This window comes from Filicampus tigris, chromosome 11 (assembly GCF_054856515.1).
Source record: "Filicampus tigris isolate MCC_2025a chromosome 11, RoL_Ftig_1.0, whole genome shotgun sequence".
Taxonomy (NCBI): domain Eukaryota; kingdom Metazoa; phylum Chordata; class Actinopteri; order Syngnathiformes; family Syngnathidae; genus Filicampus; species Filicampus tigris.
The window spans coordinates 22,142,213-22,163,149 of record NC_141227.1 but is presented as its reverse complement, the minus strand read 5'-3'; the positions used below and the strand labels follow the sequence as shown (position 1 = coordinate 22,163,149).

At 42.3% G+C, this 20,937-nt stretch overlaps 1 protein-coding gene and 1 long non-coding RNA gene across 4 annotated transcripts in view; one reads left to right on the top strand and one right to left on the bottom strand.

Moving 5' to 3' along the window:
• pax2a (paired box 2a) overlaps positions 1-3,244 on the bottom strand; it is a 37,734-nt gene extending 34,490 nt beyond the window's left edge. For both annotated transcript variants that reach the window (XM_086044399.1, XM_086044397.1), the window contains exons 1-3: positions 2,949-3,244; positions 1,714-1,879; positions 870-1,067 (exon numbers count right to left, since the gene is read on the bottom strand). In XM_086044399.1, the coding sequence (XP_085900525.1) occupies positions 870-1,067; positions 1,714-1,879; positions 2,949-2,991 (407 nt within the window). In that variant the 5' untranslated portion in view covers positions 2,992-3,244. The remainder of the gene's footprint in view (positions 1-869; positions 1,068-1,713; positions 1,880-2,948) is intronic.
• LOC147140163 (uncharacterized) overlaps positions 1-10,248 on the top strand; it is a 97,818-nt gene extending 87,570 nt beyond the window's left edge. Inside the window, exon 5 of one of the 2 annotated variants that reach the window (XR_015088561.1) lies at positions 10,147-10,248. This is a non-coding gene — a long non-coding RNA (uncharacterized LOC147140163). Of the gene's footprint in view, positions 1-7,980; positions 8,154-10,146 lie in introns of those variants that run through there. The other variant, XR_015088563.1, reaches the window with a different exon arrangement.
• The last annotated feature ends 10,689 nt before the right edge of the window (positions 10,249-20,937 follow it).

The window sequence follows — 20,937 nt, the reverse complement described above, 5'->3', positions numbered from 1 at the left end:
TTCACAGTTATAAAAGTAATCCTAATAACCCATATATGGTAGTAAAGCAAAGTATTTGAAGTTACACAAAATAAACATATATGATTTTACGTATAAAAAATATTTTATAAAAGGCATAGTAACCCATTCATGACAGCAACAGATACTACTTTGGGCTACATAACATTTATTTAAAAATATTTGTATAAACAATACTATAGCTAACACACACGTTACAATAATAATAAGATCCGTAACCCATTTATGGAAGGAATGGAAACCACTATAGCACACATAAGATCACTAGATTTCATATAAAATGATGGATAATTTATAGATGGCAAATATGGTGTCATCATAACCCGAAAAGCCATTTCTGATAGCGATATAAACTATTTTAGCCAACAAGCCATTTCTAAAAAAAAAAAAAAAAAAAAAAAAAAGCTGTATTCCAACGCTAATAATAATTATCACCATCATCATAATGACAACGAGGCGATCGTCGCCCAATCGAGAGCCGACGTGTCAGCCACGTGCCCCCCCCCCCCACCACACACCCCCCCACCCCCGCTGCGCTCCGCCTCTTCAAGCATTTTTGCGGGGCATTTCCCGCCGCCTGCAGACCTGCTTACACACTATCGATCTCTTTTTATCCAGACAGATGCGATTTTGTTTTCTACACCCCCTAACCCCCCTTCTCTCTCTCCCCCCCCCCCCCTCCACGCTGCCACGCAAGCTGCGTGTTGGAGGGCCACATGAGTCCAGGTGGGGGGGGTGGATTGAATTGCACCTGCAACAGACCACCCGTGCCGACTAGCAAAAGTGCCTCGAGAACTCCCAAATTTATGGAAATCATATCGATGATGATGATGATGATGATGGTCTCGTACCTGTTGATGGACGACACGCTGGGCACGGTGTCGTTGTCGCACACGCCCTCGGCCAGGAGCCGGTCCCGGATCTCCCAGGCGAACATGGTCGGGTTCTGGCGCTTGTACTCCGCAATCTTATCCACCACTTTCGGGGTCGCCACCTTCGGTTTGGACCCCCCGATCACCCCCGGTTTAATACTGCCCGTCTCGTAGTACCTGCACACAGTGCACGTTTAATATCGTCAACGAGTCGTGGATTCGGTATATTTTGGTGTTTTTTTCTTTTCTTTTTTTTTCTTTCTTTTTTTTTTTTTTTTTTTTTTTCCCGGTTAGTGCATGGCTTCAGAATACAAACAAATACACGTTGGATTGCACTTGTAATCATGGCGCTGAGTGGGAGTGGGTTTAAACAAGTGTGCATGCAGGACATGCCACCATGACGTATTCTTATCATTATCATATTCCTAAAAAAAAACAAAAAAAAACGAAAGCAATGTTTCTGACAAACATTCAGTGTGTGTGCATTGAAATACCTCTGAAATGCCTTCTGATAGCTGGGAAAAAAAAAAAATAAAAAATATGCTCTTATCAAAATATTACCACTCGTGCTCACGTGTGTTTAGAATGACACATCAAAGTGTTCCCATTTTTGAAAGCTTAAAAATAAATCGCAGTGTGCAAGCAAAAAATAAGTAAATAAAAAATAAATAAATAAGAAGAAAAGCTGCCTTCTCTATGTTACAACATGGCTGAGGTTGCAATGGAGCTGCAAGATTGATGTTTTAGTGCGTGCGTGCGTGCGTGCGTGCGTGCGTGGATCCTCTTTTCCTTTTTTTTTTTTTTTCTTCTTTTTTTTTTTTACCTGCCGAGGATTTTGCTGACGCAGCCGTGACTGACCCGTAGCTGTCTGGAGATGTCACACGGGCGGACCCCTTGGTGGGCCAGCTCCACGATCCGCTGCCGCACCACGTCCGGGAGGGGTCTGCCGTTGACGAACACCCCACCCAGCTGGTTCACGCCGCCGTGCCCTGCGTGGGATACAACAGCGGCACCGGGGAGGGGAGCATAACATTACATACCTGAAGACGACTCACCTGCATGCCTTCATTCGCCATTTTCAATTTTGCTCGGCCGATTAATAGCGCGAGTGTGGGGGGGAATTTTTTTTTTTTTTTTTTGCGTAAAAATTGCGTGCGTAAAAGTCATTCTGGTCATATTTTCCCCAAGATCAGCTCATGGAGTGCAACACATGTCGCGCGTATTACGTTTCGACCTGTTTAATTTTCTCTGCACAATTATGGTAAATAATTAAAATGACCTTTGATAACTCATATTACAAACGCGGATAAATAATTGACGCGCAAGCCGAACTGGGTTTTAATACTTCCTTTCTTCTTATATTTTTTAGCACTGAAATGAGAAATTGTTTGGCATCATTTGCACACACTGGTCTCCATAATGTGATGTCACAGGTAATAAAAGCTTTGTATTCAAAATGAGCACTTAGAAAAAAGAAACTTTTTAAAAAAAGTGAAATTTGTATTTTGGTGCTCAGAAGAATTTGTAAGACGTGAGCGATCTGGCGTATAGATTTTTTTTTTTTTAGTCAGATTCAAATCACACTAAAATTCTCTTTTTGAATAGTTCAATTATTTATAAACAGAAATAAAATAACGACGTCGTCCCTGATTAAATTCTATTAACACACTTCGATTTTTAGAACGAATTCTGCATTATTTAAAAATAATTCCGCTTCCTTTTTTTTTTTTTGTTCTTTCAAGAAATCAAGATGACTCATTTTCTTTCCCTGCGCATTAGAAATATTGACTTTTATCAATACGTGTATGATATCCGAAATCAACCTTGGTGAAAGGCAACATTGTAAAGTAATAATAATAATAATAATAATAAAACCTCACACAAACTATCACCCCCCCAAAAAAAAAAAAAAAAACACCTCAAAACATTTAATCCGAACTGTGCATTTGCAGCCAAACTGGATGCAGCCTGCAAATGATCGCCGCTATTTTCTCTCACTCTCTCAGTCTCTCTCTCTTTCTTTTTAATTTTTGTTGCGATATTTTCAAAAAGACTCACGGTGCATGGCGGAGAAGGGGTCTGCCTTGCAGTGAATATCCATGGGATAGCAGAGCAAAGAAAGGTAATCGACTGAGGTCGCCGTCTCGCCTCGATGGTGCAGCAGCCGTCAAAGGGGAGAAAAAAAGGAAGGAACAAAAACACGCCAAACAGTCCGTGTGGCCGATAAACAGTCCGCGTGGGCTGCCCGTGGAGTGCGCAGCAACTTCTCAGCTCTTCCAAGACAGAAAAGAAAGAATTCGTCCGTGTAAAAAAAAAAATACCACAAAAAAAAAAAAAAAAGATTAGGGGGTGGGTTGGTAGTGGTGGGCTGTCAGGTGCAGAGCATGACCCACGCGTGTGGCTGCGGCATCGGAGAAGCGGACTTTTTTTTTTTTTTTTGGTTTTGTTTTCCTTCCACGCGGGGTCCGAACGAACGAGCGAGCGAGCGAGCGAGCGGCCGAGAAATCCTCCTCCGGCGGCGGGCGCGGGAGCGGCGGCGTGGGGTCCCCCCGGTGGCTGGATCGGACGAAGGAACACAGCCCCCCAACAAAATACAAGGGGGTGGGCGCGTGGGGCGGGGGGGTGACTGGGGGTGGGGGGGGCGGAAATGACAACAAGCGGGTCCCCCTCTCCTCCGGAATGGACCGTGCTTGCCTGAGCTTTGGGCTGAGAATGAAGCCCCACTCGCTTGTGTGTCTGTTTCTAAAAGTCCCACAGACGACCCCCCCCCACCACCACCCCGCACACACACCTCCACACCCACTCCCCTCCTTCACCCTCCTCCCCCTTCTTCTTCTTCTTCTATCACTCCATCCCACAGATCCCCTCCGCATAGAGATGGATGACTTGTCAGACAAAGGCAATAGATTCCAACACTTTGTGATTCGCCCACGCAAAAGAGAGAAGGAAAAAAAAAAAAAAAAGATGCTGCTCAAACGAGAGTATCCGACAGTCAGGAAGAGGAGGGAGAGCGATTGGCAAATGATGAGACTTTTTTTTTTTTTTTTTTTTTTTTTTTTTTTTAAAAAAGCAGGAATTAAAAGGCATTTTTTGTTGTTTCAAGTGCTGCTTTCTCAAGACGTCCTGCAGTACAAACGACACGTGTGCTAGCCTTGGAAAAGTGCACCAAAAAAAAAAAAAAAAAAATCGTCATCAAACATTATGTTCATGTTTTTTATGTTCAGGGGCTTTATGAAGTCTCACTAAATGCGACCTATGCCAATGTATTTTTGGTGGCTTGTATATTAAAAAAAAACAACAAAAAAAACGAATTCGAACATGTAAATTGCTGTAATGTAATAATAACAACAACAAAAAAGCGACTTGTCATTAGGTATCTTTTTCCTTCCAGGGTCCATAGAAAGTCCCATGCAATAAATGTATGAAGAAAAAAAATCATTTAATAGGACCAAGCGTGCTAGGTTTCTGATGACTTTTATTAAAAAACATGGTATGCAATCAATGTGAGCATGCACACTGTTCAAAAGAGAGTAAAAAAAAAAAAAAAATTATGTTTTTCAATGTGACACCTTATGGAATTAAAGGGACCATCACTGACACTTGTGCTGCTCTCTAGCTAGCAATATACAAATGCACCTAATATATTATTGTGTGTGCGCGCGTGTGTGTGTGTGTGTGTGTGTGTGTGTGTTTCCACACGCTGCTTTATGATCCTCACTTTGTTTCCAGTTGACTGTAAACCACAGGTGCATTATGGGAACCCTTTTACCATCAGGTGTCATGTCAAGTCCCAGTAAATGTCTGGATAAAAAAATCCAAAACAATTTGACAGGACAGTGACACTTGTGCTGTTCTTTAATGACTGGTAGTTTAAAATCTATGAATAGCACTCGTAGTATGTAATTGGTGTGCACATGCAATCGGTCCTAGAAGTGCAAAAAACAGAAAAAAAACAAATCCTCCTTTTCATTCTGTGTCCAAACCAATGCTATTTTTTTCTGATGACTTGAAAAATACAGAGCTCATAATATTTGATGTAAACGTGTACGTGAATAACTTTAATATGTTTTTTTTTACAGTTAAATCAAATCACCCCTGCAGTTATATTATTTTCTTCTGCCCAGGTGGGTATAAAGAATTCATTTTTTGTTCTATCAGGGGCAATATAATTTTTTTTTTTTTACCCCGGGTGACTTTAAAGTAGGGTTGCAAGTGGGTGTGGGCGGGGCTTCTAGAGTTCCACTAAATGTATGAAAAAATACATTTTGATTGGGCCAACCAGCACCAAACCTTGCGCTGTTTCTAAAACACATTTTCTGACGTCTTAACAAATAATAAAAAGAAATTATAAGCATAAAAAACATGTATTCTGTCCTTCATTATAGGTAGTTTAAAACTTTATTCTACCAGGGGCCACTAATTAGAAAAAAAAAAGGCACCAAATGTGTGATATCATTTACTCTGTAACTTGCTGTAAAAAAAAAAAATATATATATATATTTGTTTCCAAAAAATATATATATCTAAATTCTACTTTTGCCATACATGGCAGCTTGCAGTGAGTGAGTCACTACTAGGCCACCATCGCCATCTTCATCATCATCATCACCACCACCACCACCATCATCATCATCATCATCATCATCATCATCATCCACTCAGCGGCTATGCGCGGATGTGCTCTGTAGATGGCGCTCACACAGCAGCTTTGCTGCATGTGCCCAATGCATTCAGCTGTTCAGGCGACTCCTTTGCAACTCGGCCGGGTTAAAGTTCTCGAGTAAACCTACTGTAGCTGGAATAAAATCCCAACCTAACCCCCCCCCCCCCACCTCGAAACCCTTACCCCCCCCCCCCCCTCTTTTCCTAATCTCTTCCGATAGGACTCAATCCATTAGGAGAACAAAGGGTTAAAAAGAGAGGGTGGTGTTGGGGGGGGGGGGTCTCTGCAGCTCCGATATTACTCATGATGTTGCGCTGTCGATTTGTAGAATTTGGAATTGATTTGATCATGTGTGTTTGGTGTCATGAAGCACATAATCAAAAGAAGAGAAATGACAAAATAAGGTTGCAGTTCAAGTATTGTAAGACTAAGAATGGAAGCATTGTTAGTGTCAAACTATCAAACACATTGTTCAGAATTGTGCATTTTGATGGTAATGCATATTCATGTCGAATCAGTGTGTTGACTTTAAAAGTAAAGCAGCTTCAATATACATGTATTATTTGTTTTTTTTTTTAAAGTTACATATCAGGTTTTATATTATGTTTTTATAGCCTACGTGGTGTATACTTTGTATAGCTTGTGTCTCATTTTGTAATACTAGTCGTAACTTATTTGGGGACAACTATTGTCATTTAGCAACAAAACAATGCTAATGTATTTATCATGAATCTACTTTATTTGGTATCAAGTTACTTTTTAAATCGCCGTAGCGTCACTAATAATGCAGCAGCTTCAATATCAAAGTATTATTATTTACTGCTAGTATTTTATATCTAGTGCGTGGTAATCATGCTAATACTTCTGTGGTAGTGTGTTGTGTGTTTTATAAACACTGCTCAACTACTCGCTTTACGAATATGAATAATACATTTTTAAAGTGAATTATTTGTTCATTTATTATTTCATACCCTTCCACTTGATTGTATTGAGTTCCTATTGTAATAATACAAATGTGTCTGGCTATAGTTGATAATACTATTAATTCAATAGTAGTCTTTTTTTTTTTTTTCCTTTATGAAACCCCTGTTAACGAGATGTTAATAATAACATATAATAATAGCAACGCAGTAACGAATAATTATAATGACAATGATAATAGTGGTAATACATTCTTTTTTGGTTTCTTCTTTTTAGGGGTTTGGGGGTGTAATGTTGGGGGTGTTAGGAGCTTCTGGTACAATATGTAGCACCATGGGCTGTAATTTCACACGTCAGTGCACTTTTGCCCTAAAGCTGCTGCCCCCCCCCCCCCCCAACACACACACACACGCACACACACACACGTCCACGTCCATGACACCCCAATGTGGGCCCCGTCCCTGACTTTTTCTGCCAGGCCGCCCTCACTCCCACCCACCCATCCGTGCGCCAACCACACCCAAAACAAACGTGGCGATCATTAACAAATCTTATTCGTTTTCCTCCTAAATTTAGATGATAATAGCATCCTCCCACCCTCCCAAAAAAAAAAAAAAAAACTTTGTACCCCCTCCATATCGACTTGTGATGCTGAATAAGATTTTTATTTTCCAACGGAGAAGAGCAAATGAATCTCCCGTTTTTACAAACCTTTGACCCGTGACGCACATTTCTAGTCAATCGATAGTATCGCCACCCACCCCCACCCCCATTTTTTTTTTTTTTTTTTTAAATCTCTGCCGGGTTGAACCGTTCGCGTTCGCGCAGCAAATTTCACGCACACCTGCACAAATTCAAATCGCGTTTTTTTCCACAGTAATTATGATCAATAGGTATTGATTGATTGACTGATTGATTGGCTATACTGGGGGTGTTCTTAATCATTTGATTGGATGTCTGTAAGTGTGTGGGTAGAATTTCGAATCGTGTGTAGTATAAATCGACTTTTTTTTTTTGCATCATTGCGTCCAGGCTGAAGCCCCCCAGCCCCCCCTCCTCATCCCCACCACCGCCAAAAGAGCGCAAACAACAACACAAACACCCCACGTGCTGTTTGCCTTCCAATTAGAGTCCACATCCTCGAAACCAGTGCAGATTGATTTTGTACTTGCCTTTAATTTCGTCATAATTAATGACATCATTACGCATTGATTTTTCCATCCTAACCTCCCAAAACGAGGATTGTGATCTATGTTTTCCCAATTAAACCATGTCAATAAAATAATGATTTGCAATTTTCTTTTTTTTTTTTTTTACATCGAACTTCTTGTAGTCTAATAGTACATGATGGTCATTTCCATCTCGCAAGTGCATCGTCTTATTTTATGAACAACATCCCAAAATAGAATAAATGCTGTAAATATATATATATATATATATATATATATATATGTGTGTGTGTGTGTGTGTGTGTGTGTGTGTGTGTGTGTGTGTGTGTGACGAAAGAGGCGAGGCGAGGCAAGGCGAGGCGGCGTTTCCTACCTGATCGAGCGGCACAGAGAGGCGCGGTTCTCCCTTGTCTAATGGTGCGTCTCCCCGATGCAGCCCACTACGTCTGCCCGGCCTCCCGCGCGCCCTCCCCGGCATGGGCATCATGCGTCTCCTCGCTGGCTCACCGGTTGTCTGGAGCTCCTTTTTTTTTTTTTTTTTTTTTTTTTTTTTGGGAAGCGATCATCCACAACTAAACGGTTTAGGCACACACACATTTAAAAAAAAAAAAGGGGAAACAAGTCTGCTCCAATGATGTGCGATTTTTTTTTTTTTTTTTACCAAGTTTGGTCAAAAAAGTTTTACTTCTTATTTACTTTGCATGATTCACCATTCGTGATATGATACGAAACAATACACTTGAGACCTGCACAGTTGTCCGTATGAATATTTTGTGTTGTGTGGAAGTGGCAGAAATACACAACATGGCACCCGTGATATAAAACTAACAATTACATGGTGAATAATGTTCTTTATGAGAATATCCCAATCATTAATTTCTTGGCTAATACATGTGCCATCATTGTAAAAGCGGGATGCTCTTTGCAGTCTGGTGTCTCAGAGATGCAGAGACCAAACTTTGTGTGTGTGTGTGTGTGTGTGTGTGTTTAACAGTGTGAAGGGGGTGGGTGTCGGGGAGGGGCACAAAATAGTTCCAGGCAGAAGATAAACCTCAGTAACTGGAACATTAACAGATGAGTAACCAGTAAAAATGCAATATTACAATGTCCACAAGAACGGCAGAGCGTGCGAAGGCCATATAATACAACATTAAAAGATTATAGCTTCTCTATCGGCTATTTAACAAACATTTTGTGTTAAAAGATTCTTTATAATGCTTGAAGTTCAGCAGTGGCAATAAGACCGCCACTGGACCAAAGACCCCAAATGGATACGGTGGCAAACTTTATCCCTAAAATACTCCTACTTGCTGGTACTGTGCTTAAAAAGTCGATTGCGCAGTACTTTTTTTTTTTTTTTTTTTTTTTGACATCAAACCTTTATGGCACGTGAACATTATTATTCATTGGACCAATTCAAGTGGATCCTTGGGAGAGAATGTTTCATTTCGGAGGGGGAGGGGGGGGGGGTCTGGTTGGAATGACTACAGTGCAAAAATACTGGGGGGAAAAAAGTTTAAACACAAGTAGAAAATTATGAGTATCATCATGTCCTCTTCTCCGCTCCACTAGGATAACTTGATTTTCTTGACTGCAATTTTGTCTTGCTAATTGCCACAACTCTTCTTGAAATAAGTTGGAGTTGAAGATGGAATAGTCCATTGCGTGAGAAGGGAGGTGGGAGCACACAAAGTCTTCATGATAGATTACACATTTGAAGCGCGTGATTTAAGACTCAAACAAAAATAGCATTTTGCCTTGGGATAGGGATTTCATTTCTATTGCGGCAACTCAAAAGACTCACATCTCAAATCATATTTTACCATTGGAATGAATGGAAATGCTATTAATCCGTTCCAGCCTCACGCCAGACAAATTTTTTAAATGCTTTTCAGGAAATTAATATATTGTATTTGATATTGAAAAACAAAAATATGTAATAATAACCTTGGCCACCGGAGGCAGTATAGTACAGGCCTGCAAAAGTACATGGAGACGGTCACAACTCCTCAGTAAACTGCAGTAATATTAGTTGTATTTTGACGAGTTGAAGTGATAAAAACCACAGATGTATTTGCATTGTTGGTGTAATCTGATTCACGATTTACTGATTTATGTTTACACCACACTGGTTTGGTCGAATTTTGTGACGTTATTATCGTGAACGCTTAAAAGACTTTGAGTGAAGACTCTGAGTGAAGTAGATAAAGAAACGGTCTTTCATATAAATTCATGGTTCGCGGTGATTTTATTTTTGCATAAACCTAATCTATTCGACCAAAACATTTATTTGCAATTAATGTGATATTGTTTATTGTAATCGAGATTAAGCTGTTGCTTGTGTTTGTTAAAAAAAACACATGGGAAAAGAGCCATGAAAAAATAATCGCATCTTAAATCGCAATCGCAATATTGAGGGGGAAAAAAAAAAAATCACATTTTTCAGAATCGTTCAGCCCCTTTCCCCCGGAAGTTATTTTTTAATTTTTTTTTCTGACCACAGGCCGGCACTCTGGGCGGGTCTAAAGGAGCATCCGAAAGGGAAGAACCCAAATGGACGGGCTTAAATATGTGGCCTGCCTGTAATGGAACCTAAGCTCTTCCCTGAGCCACGAAACACTTTTCCTTTTTTTATTTTTTTTTTCACTTTTTTTTTTTTTTTTTTTACAGCTAGTGACCAGTCTGTAGGAGAAGAATGATTTTTGCTCGCCCAGAGAGGAGAGGGCTATTTGTGGCGGCCTAGTCCATTAGATAGCTTCATTGGCGTCGACTGTCCAAGCCTGAGGGCTCAAAAAGTGCGTGTGTGTGTGTGCGCGTGCGTGTGTGAGCGTGTGTCAGGGAGGGTCAGACTAATGTTGACCAACCTGCAAACGATCACTTCCTGTCTCCTCTCACCTGCATTTCCACCCTCCTCCTGCTCCTCCCCCTGTGTGGCGTCCCACTCGCTCGTAGCCTGAACTTTAAACAAGCCCCCCCCCCCCCCCCCCCCCCGACCCCACCGACTCAACCCCCACCCCTCCCTCAGAGGCCATTGTGTGCACCAGCCTGTGCCTGTCATCTATCACCATCATGGCCGACGTGTTTGTGTCTTAATGTTACGGATGAACATGACTTCCAATATGGGTTGTTACTTGAATGGACTTGAATGGAACTTTGCAACAGCAGATGGCATCGCATGGGCAAGGGGCAACTTGACTTGCATCGCAACGATGTCCCAATTGCGACGTATATGCTACAAGGCCCCCGCAAAATTAAAAAAAAATAATAAAAAAGTAAACAAAAACATGAATTGTTCTATCTTTGCGGCCGAGTGGCTGGAGACCGCTGCTTAAACTCATTCACTGCCATTGACGTATTTATTTGTCTTTTCACGGTCCAGCCATTCAATCCCAGGAATTTATTTATATTTTTTTCAAATTTTTTTTTTTCAAACGTTAGGGTAAAACAGAGTCAAGGAAAAGCCAAGTTAAAAGTTTCCTTTACGATATGTTCTATGCGGCCGCACTAGAGAAGATGAGGGCCTAAACATGCATGAAAACTCAGGAAACTTTGCACATACACCAGGGCTGGCAAAAAAAAAAAATCAATGTTAAATAGTCAAAAATAAAATAAAAATAAAGCCATAAAACTGTAAATGACCCTTGTGCAAATGGACAAAAATGGATTTAGCCCACTCTAGTTCTCAGTGTCTCAATTAATCGTGAAAGCCATACAATATCTAAATTCACTACACACACTGTAAAATATTTAAGAATTTTATTTTTGAATAACTTTGACTATTATAGATGACAGTTTATGAAAAGCCCCAGTGCACCACCTCAAGCAGTTTGAATATTTCTTAAGGATCGCTTTCCCTCCTCCGTTTTATTTTCCTCACAGTGTGCCAGCAACTTTGGTTTGCTAATTGCTGCCGTCTTCCTGAATCATGTCCGCGCGTAGACAGTAAGGAGGTGCAATAGTCCATTCCATGAAAAGGGAGGGGGGAGTACTCGGAACAATCATGAGAGAGTAAGCATTTCCAATTGTTTTCAAGCGCGTCAACTCAGACTTAAACAATCATAGTGTTGCTTTGAGATACAAGTCACATTTTTTCGCAACCACACTCAAATCAAATCATGTTCCACCACTGAAATGCACGCAAATGCTCCTGCCAAAGAAAACACGACATGACCAATACGTTTTTTAAAATAAAACATAGCACTATAATATTCCACTCTACTGTTTGTATTCAAACAGCTGTTGCTTAAATTGTCATGACATCACACAGAGAACCGTTGTCTTATCATTGTTAGCATTGCCATTAAGAAAGCAAAACAATAAATTTAAAGCGAAGGCAACTTTATTCATCCGTTTTTTTTTTTCTATGAGATGTTTGAAGGCCCCCCCCCCCCCCCCCCGGAAATCTCGGGCTCCTGCTTATTGTTAAACGTCGACAATCGTCGTTTCTCGCCGGCTGCCGGAAAAAACGGCATATGCTCGGCGCCCGGTTGCCGGGACGCTTTGTTGCAAATGCGGGCGGCCCGCATCATCTTCCCCCCTTGCCAGCTTTTTCACATTCAAAGCCAGCGAGGGTTTAATGACCAAATGATGACGGTGTCAGATGGTAGCGCCGCGGCACGGAATGAGCGCGTCCCTGCGAACACACCTTTTTGTCTGTTTGCAAACATCGCGCAAGTCAGCACACGTGTGCAAACGTCGCAATCGGGGGAACCTCGGGCTGCGGGGCGGGAGGTGAACGCACACTAAAACATCTGTAATTTGCAATTCCCGCCTCCTCGATGGCTGCTCATGGATTAAAGATTCACATCTATTGTCTTGACAGATGGGAGTGAGAGGGTAAGAAGGAGAAGTTGGGGGCGGGGGGGGGGTAAGGTACACTCATGCATGCACGTCCCATTTCCAATTGTGTATGAGCGGCACACTTGGGCTAATCACAGTGGGGGGGAAAAAAAAAAAAAAAGATGCAATGTCGCCGTGTGCCTCAACTCCGGCTGCGGAGACATTAGAGACGTGTTTTATCGTGTCACATTCACAATAATATTAATAATCACGATAAGGATAAAGCAGAGAATGGGATGGAGGTGATTAGCATACATCAAAAAGTTCAAATGAAGTTTAGATTAAAGGGATTCATGTGGGTTTTTTTTTTTTTTTTTGCTAAAGCTTTTGCCAATTTTAATTTAAGATCTCATTATTCAACTTGATATTTTGTTAGTCTAATAGCATAATTGCCTCCGTCGTTTTTAATAGGCTTTACGAGATCAGGATTTTGGAGCGAGTTCAACAAAAAAGGTAGCCGTTAACCAAAAAGAAAAAATAATAACAGATAAACCCTAAAATGAATCCTAAAAACGTTGATATAGATTCAGTCCACGAAAAAGGGGGGGGGGGGGGTTGTTGAGGATTGGGTCGGGGGTGTCGAGGTTGGGTATTTTCTAATTTTCTAAAAATATGGAAAAAAAAAAAAGACTGTCATTGATTCTCAAAGTGTGGTACAAGCAACACAATACCGAGGCTCCCTCTAGTGGTATGCAAAAGAATCCCTGAATCAAAAATGCCAACACCGTACAATGCAATCCAATCCAACGTATTACAATGAAGTTTGCACGACCTTTTCAGTCCATTCTTCTCAGGTAAAGTACATTTTTCAAATAGTTCAGTTGTCTTTAACTTTTAAGTACCGCTCAGTGAAAAAAAAAAACCACTGATAAAATTCAAGATTCGTTTTCCACGAAAAATGGGGGAAAAGAGGGGTAATCCCAAATATGACAAATGTTGAAACAAAAAAGAAAAAAAAAATACGAACATGCAAATCCACTGGTGCTGAACTGCGAATATGCAGCGGATCGACTGTAGTTTTAAGTTGTAATATCACATTTTACCAATAGATGGCAGACATGTTTTAGTTGTGCTTTCACTGGGTCTTATACTACAATGTGAGTAGGCCTCTTTTTTTTTTTTTCTTTGCCGATTTGGAATGATATACAGGACAAACATAGCACCTCAATCATATCAAAAATTGTAGGTGAATTATTTTTGTGAAAAAAAAAAAAAGCACAAAATCAGTTCTTGCACTTGATGTCGCTTTCATGTTCAGCAGTTTTGTGCCGTCCTTGAACAGTATTTTTATACAAAACGTATTTATCAAGTATGCACATTTTTTTTGGGGGGGGGGGGGGGTCATACATCTGCTTGGGAAGTACTTGGCCCTACAGTATCTGCCCCGACCACTGCCGAAAAATTGTGGCTCCCATTTTCACCCACATTTTTCCCACATTTAAGTTGCCCATCCCTGGCATAAGGAAGCGACGTTGCCTCAAGTTTCTTCTTCCGTCTGTGTGGTCTACATTGAGAAGGCTGTGTGTGTGTGCGTGCGTGCGTGCGTCTGCGTGCGTGTGTGTGTGTGCGCAGGGGGTGATCAGTGGAGTGAAGCAGACCACCTGAGAGTTGTTTTTGGGCATTAGTGTGTGTTCTCTCTCTCTTTTTCAACGTGTGTGTTGTGTGACATATGACACTGGGCATCCGCAGGAGGCGCCTTGCTCCCTCTCCCTCTCCAAGCCGCATGAAAGGGAAGGCTGAGGAGGCCGATGAATTAAAGCCTCTCTTCAATAAAACATCGCAGTCTTTCAAGTAACACACGCTTGAGATGGCCCAGTAATTGACTTTTGGACTTTTAGGATTTACATGAACCCTCCAAAAGCAGCTTACCTGTGCAGCGATGCCCCTTGAGTCCACATTTATTCCCCTGCGAACGTGGATTTCCATAAACTCATGCAACATTTTTTTTTTTGCCCCCCCCCCCTCCCCCTCGCCCTCCTGCCCCCTTTTTCATCTCTGATAAATGCAAAACTGCCCACTGTAGATAATTTGAGGGATTTATTTGGAGTGCTCCGATTTATTTATCTTGAAGAAGAAATCTGGGCCGAATACATCTTAATCCATTTGGCAGTGTTTTAGTCCACGCTGCCTGCCGATTTGACTCAATAATGCCTCCTTTCTCAAATTTACATATAGGGATTTCTCAATTTTTCTCTTAATCTACTTGAACTGATTCTGTACTTACAGTAAACTCAATTTAATGCTTTCCATATTATTTCTTTTCTCATTATTCATCCTTTTTTTTTTTTTAAATCATGAAAATCCCCTTTTTGGGATGATCTTCAAGGAAAAACTTAAACAAGAAAAGCGTGATGCGTTAAACTTGCAATGGCACAAACACACTCACGATGTAAAGTGGATGTCAACACCTCAGTCAGATCATATAAAAGGCAAATATTGGACAAACACGCAATATGGATGCTGACCATAGCAGTATCGATATTATTGCGATATTTATCTTGTACCGAAAGAAATGACATTTTTATTATCTAAGGAAAGAAGTAATCCGTTGTGTTTAGCTTTCAAGTACAATACTTTGTACATGTATATGTACATATATATTAGGGCTGCGTGGCATTGGACAAACGTGCAATATGGATGTTGACCATAGCAACATCGATCTTATTGCGATATTTATCATGTACCTAAAGAAATGACATTTTTACTATCTGAGGAAAGAAGTAATTTTTTTCAAGCAGCAAATTAAGCAAGCTTAATGTGTTCTTAGCTCATTCATTGTAATTCCATCAGATAATGTCCAACGATTGGGTGGCATTAAGTTTGCATCTGACGGGTCAAATTCAGATAAAAGCATACTATTGTATCAGAAAAATTATTGCATGTCTTTGCGATGTCAATATCAATATTTTTTTGATCTTATGCAGCTCTAATATATATATATAAAATATATGCGCAGTATAAATAGTCATGTGTTTGATTTGTGTCTTAAAGGGGCGTGGCCTAGTGAGTGACAGCATTCTGAAGTCAATTTGTTTGGCTGTTTACTATGCGGTTAGTTCACTGTTAGCTTCAGCACCCTGCTCCTTGCAAGTGGTTTCATTTTGTATTTGTGTGTTTGACTGTTTGTCCCGCTCATGAAACGTCTGAGAGTGCATCAGTGACTTAAGTTCTCCTCCCCCCCCCCGCCCTCGGCCCCGCCCCCACCACACACACTTCTTTCAAGCATATCTGATATATGGTACTGTGTAAAAAGTTTGAGAACCTCTGCCGTAGTAGAAAGACCTTAAAGTTGTTGACGTTTTCTCCCGAAAAGTTGGTATGATATTTAAACATATGAAATAATCTTTTCGTGCAAGGCGCTTCCGTGCCGCTCCTTGGAGGGACGGGACATTGCCTCTTTGCAGACAATAAACTCTTTAACAAGACGGGCAAAGTAACACCGAAGGAAGATCTATGGGAGGGGGCAGAGGAGCTTGGCAGATTTAATTAATTACCGCATATTAAAATGTTTGTTTACAGAAGTGAGCAGCTACAAGAGGTCCGTTGTTAATTGATTTAAGGCGCACTTCCCGCCGGCCTCGCCGATGTGTCACAAGCCGCACCAGCTAACTCCCCTTGGCAGCCACTCGCCGTCTCATTGGATATCCATCAATTGCTGCGAGGTGTGTGCGCAAACAAAGATGCGCCGCGCCGCAAATTAGAGCCAATGTTAACATGATTGCATATTAAGATTTCTCATTAGCGCAAAGCGGGAGTGGGTGGGGGGGGGGGGTAAAGGCGCAAAATGCGGCGCGTGCACACGAGCTGCTCGGCGGAACGCTGCGGCCCAGGCCCGGACGCGGCGATGCGGACAGATTGGCGCCGGCGGAAGTGCGGCCGGCCGGCCGCTCGGTCTCGGGAGGTTGCCTCGCGCGGAGCGGACAGTGATGCATCTAACTCGGCTTCAAGGTCAGCTGGACCCACTCCCGGAACATCACCTGCAATCAATAGTGTGGGTAAAGTGGGCCCAACTGAACACATGTAAGGGCAGACGCGCCGCTGTGGGGGGAACAAAAAGGCCTACATGGCCCATTGGCTCGCTAAAACCAAACCAAAGCCGGGCTGCGCACCTGACGCACGGGTGCCATTACCAAAGTGCCAATACGGCAAGAGGAGAAAAACAGAGAGGGATGAACAACCTCAAAATGTCTTGACTAGCGCGCTGCCTTTGTTCACAACAGAGACGACGTATGTGAATCAACATTCACGTTTGATCAAAACACATCATACTCATCCGGGACGCTCATCGGGGTGTGCGGATCACTACGGACGTGTTTTGCTCGTTGGACTTTTGCGCTGCGGCCAACCAATCGGAGGACGGAACGCTTAGGTCAGCAAGTCGAAATCCGATCGGTTCACCAAACAGTCACGTTGCTAGTGTAGTTGACCTCACTTGGGCCGGTATTGCTAATCCTGAAGGCCCTGGGCGGATTTATATTGACATGGCAACGCATAGAGGACTGAAATCTGATTGGACAAAAATTTTTTTAAAAATCCGCAGTCACATATTGTTCATGTACTGGAAGCAGTACAGCCAAGAAACTCTGTTTTGCTGTGACTTGGAAACAGAAACATAAAAGCTGCATTTTGGCAGAATAGTCAACAATTGTTCAAAAAAAGAACTTTCAAGCTGTTTATTGCCACCCCCCCCTTTGAAGCTTACCGTCAAACTAATCAAAACAAAGAAAACTAACCCTCGTGTGTGTTTAAACAGCTGCATGCTAGCGCAAAATAGCATCCATGGTGCAGTGAGCAACACAGGTAGACAGACAATACAACGGTACTCAGTCATGTTCTTTATCCTCTGCGAAGAATGATTAATATTGGCGCCGTACTGATGAGCTGGGAATGAGGAGTGTATACATTTTTCTGTTTTGATATATATATATATATATATATATATATATATATATATATATATATATATATATATATATTTACAGCACTGTAGGCCTCATTCACAGCACTGCAATGTGTGTGCGTGCGTGTGTGTGTGTACTTATACTGTAAGTGGGAGTTGAAGAATAGGCAACCGTCACGTGAGCATTCACAAACAAATGAAGTCTCGTAGTCTGAAAATTGAGATTGATATCTCCTTGTGAACTTCACTGAATATGGAGAAGGCTGCCCCTGACTCCCAAAGGAGCAAGAGGGCGCCTCCTTTTTTTCACCTCTGCCACAAAAATGGAAAAAAAAAAAAAAAAATTGTGTGCGTGTTCATCAGTATTCACTCATTCATCGTCTGTCCTGGCAGACGAAATGTGGACAAGCTCCGTGCAATGGATGAGCCTCAAATCCACTTTGTCGCATGAAGGAGTATGTCTGGGGTTCAGTCTGGAATTAAAATGGAACAATGAAGCCCCCCCCCCCCACCCTCTCCACCCCAACGAAAATTTAAATAAACTAAAATGAATAAATACAAATGTAAAAAAAAAAAAATAATAATAATAATTCAGTGGACTTTACGAATGTAAAGTGACTGAAAATTAAATGGGATAAATCAAATGAGACAAAAAAACAACCTCACTGGCAAACCCGATCAAATAAGTAGACAAAAAGTTCAATTCAACGAAATGGAATGCGATAACAAATGCCCAAAACAACTTCATCGGCGAACATAATGAAATCAAGAAGCGTATCGTCGGATCAGACCGATTGGCACCTAAAATAAGCATCAGCAGCCGTGACAAAGCCGCCGGCGACGGGACTCGCTGACCTGCCCCTGCATGGGTCACAAACTCGGCAAAAGTTTACAACGGCAAAGGCAATGAGCCTTGTCAACATGTCTGTTGTGTTCAAAGCCGCCTGCATGCTGGGAACGGATGTTGATACGGGTACGGATCAATACAATCCTTATGTGTCTTTAATCGTGTGCCATAGATGCTTATTTGACCAGCTTTTGCCACGTTGGACGCGCACAGCTCTTCGGCTCAGCGATTTCTTCCGTTATCTGGCAATGAATATTTCCACGTATATGTATACGGGTGTAACGACAAACGGTTAGAGCCGTAAAATCGTTCTTTGATTTCAAAGATGCGAGTGCATCCAATCGAACGGACTCGATTGTTCCTCTATGAAATATATCGAGATGCATAGTGAATCGTATTTTATTGGAGAGCTACTGTATATCTTCGCTGACAAGGTCATTCAAATGTATGTAAAAATGACAACAAAAAAGTGATTGCGTCGTGCACTCTTGAACTGAGCTGGACCATATCGAATCGATTCATAAGCCCACTGAGTCGAATCGAATCCTTCCATTTTCAAATCGAACCGTCCTTGAATCGGTATTGGATTGTTCTGCATTTTGTATTAATTTTTTTTTAATTTTCTTGTTAATGGGATTTGTATATAGGCATATGCTCTATATACTGTATGTGCATATATAGCTATATATATATATATTAGAGCTGCTTGATTATGAGAAAAAATATTAATCACGATTATTTTGATAATAATCAGGATTATTCAAACGATCACTTATTTGTTTTGTACAAAACAAGAAAATGTTTAAATGTCAAAAAATATCAAGGCAAATACATTTAAGTAAGTTCCTTTTGGACCCAACAAAATTGATAACATTAATTATTATAAAATGCTGCAAATGTATAAATTCAAGTATTATTTCCTTGCTTTGGATACAAATGGATATTAATAATCGTTTTTTTACGATTATGCCAGTTTTGTTCTCGCCCCCCCGTGCCCCGCCCTTTTTGCAGTCCCAGCCTCCCTGAGCCACTTCATAATGATCTCCCCGTGAAAGGTAAAATCAATTGTATAACAACCACAAAAGAAGCCGTTTTGTCATAAAATGGTAATCAGTTAGGGTCTCGACCTTCCTCTTGGCACCTCGACTCCCCCAGCTGAGGACCAGGGACTGGTCGGTGGTCCGCACTTAACGACACGCAGGCTTGTAGCGCACCGACGGCGGCATTGCGGGGCCTTTGTCTTCATTGGCGGCGTGGCGGCAAGGGCGAGGGGGGGGGGGGGCGGCGGGTAGCTCTGGGTCGGGGAGATGAAGTTCTTGCCTGCGCGTTTATCAATCACGGAGGGGGCTCCAGCTGTTCCGCGGTCTTCGGCCTGTCTTCGACAGCCGGCCTTACAAATTGTCTGAAAGGGAAAGGCGAGCGCGCGCGCGCACACGCTAGCATCCACGTGCGAGCGCACGCTCGCTATTGTTCACGTCTGGTGACTGTGGTGACTAATGCCTTTCACGGACGCGGCCCTGCCGTCTGCTCGCCGCAATTACAGGACGGATTAACGTCTCTTTTTTCCCCCACAACACGCCGCCGCGCCGCGCCCGGGAGGAATCGCTGCGTTCCGCGATGAGCGTCACGTCCAATTACGGCGTAATGAATGAAGGAGACGCGCGCCCGCGCTCCTGAATGGAGGCTGCTCGCAATTAGCTGACATTTTTGAGGGCATCGATCACCTGGCGGCGGGAAGCCGTTTCAGCATTTGCTCCATCGCCTTGATTTTCCAATACTTTTATTCCCGCTCACAAGCAGGACAACTTTGGCTAGTAGCGGCTACGCTAGTTTGTTTATTTAATTTTCACCAATCCGATTTTGGAATCACCACTCTGTGCCGTCAGGACGATTTTCGATTCTGTGCCGTTGCGAAGGCTCGGGATTGGCATCTGCATTTTTCTGCCCCCTGATTGGTTGAGCGGAAAAAAAAAAATCTGCAGTGTTTACCCCTCTGATTGGTTGAGCTAAATAGACGCAGCAAAAATCGATTCACAAGGGGGTGTGATTAAAAAAAAACAAAGTCTTCTCGACGAGTTCATGAAACCGGATTTCAAGGATATATGGAATAGCGGCTTTTGATAAGTGAAACGTTTGTGGTGTGACACGCGCACAGATCGATGGACGTAGGAATTAGGCGTTGTTCCAAGGTCAAACGCTGATAGGATTGTTACTCCGCCGCTGCTCGGGTGTCAACGGCGTGTGCGCTCTCGCTTTTTCATCATATTGCGCGCATCAAGAAAAGAGCCGGGAGAATGAAGTGAGGGGAGAGAGACGGGAGACGGCGAAAGAGCGGCGAGGGATACAAATTGATCGTTTGGTGGCCAGATCAGTCATAGTCACGCCGGGTGGATGGATGAACGTCTTTGACGGCCGCCGCAGGTTCGAGTGCGGTGCAAGGGGGAGGGGGCGGAGTCTGAAAACAAGACAAGTCGGGGGGGAGGGGGGGGGGGGGGTCTCTGGGGAGGGGAGTAGATGTGTGAGGGGCATATAAGCTTGCTCTTTGGAAAAGTTTGAGAGGTCTCGAATGTGACAGTTGAATTCTCCTGTGAAAGCTCACAAGCAATTTTTTTTTAGTCCAGACGGGGATGGTGTTTCTTACTCGGGCTTTTCCAAAAAGTATCTTGGATCAAAACAAACTTTTTCGACTGCCAAGCTCATTACATTCG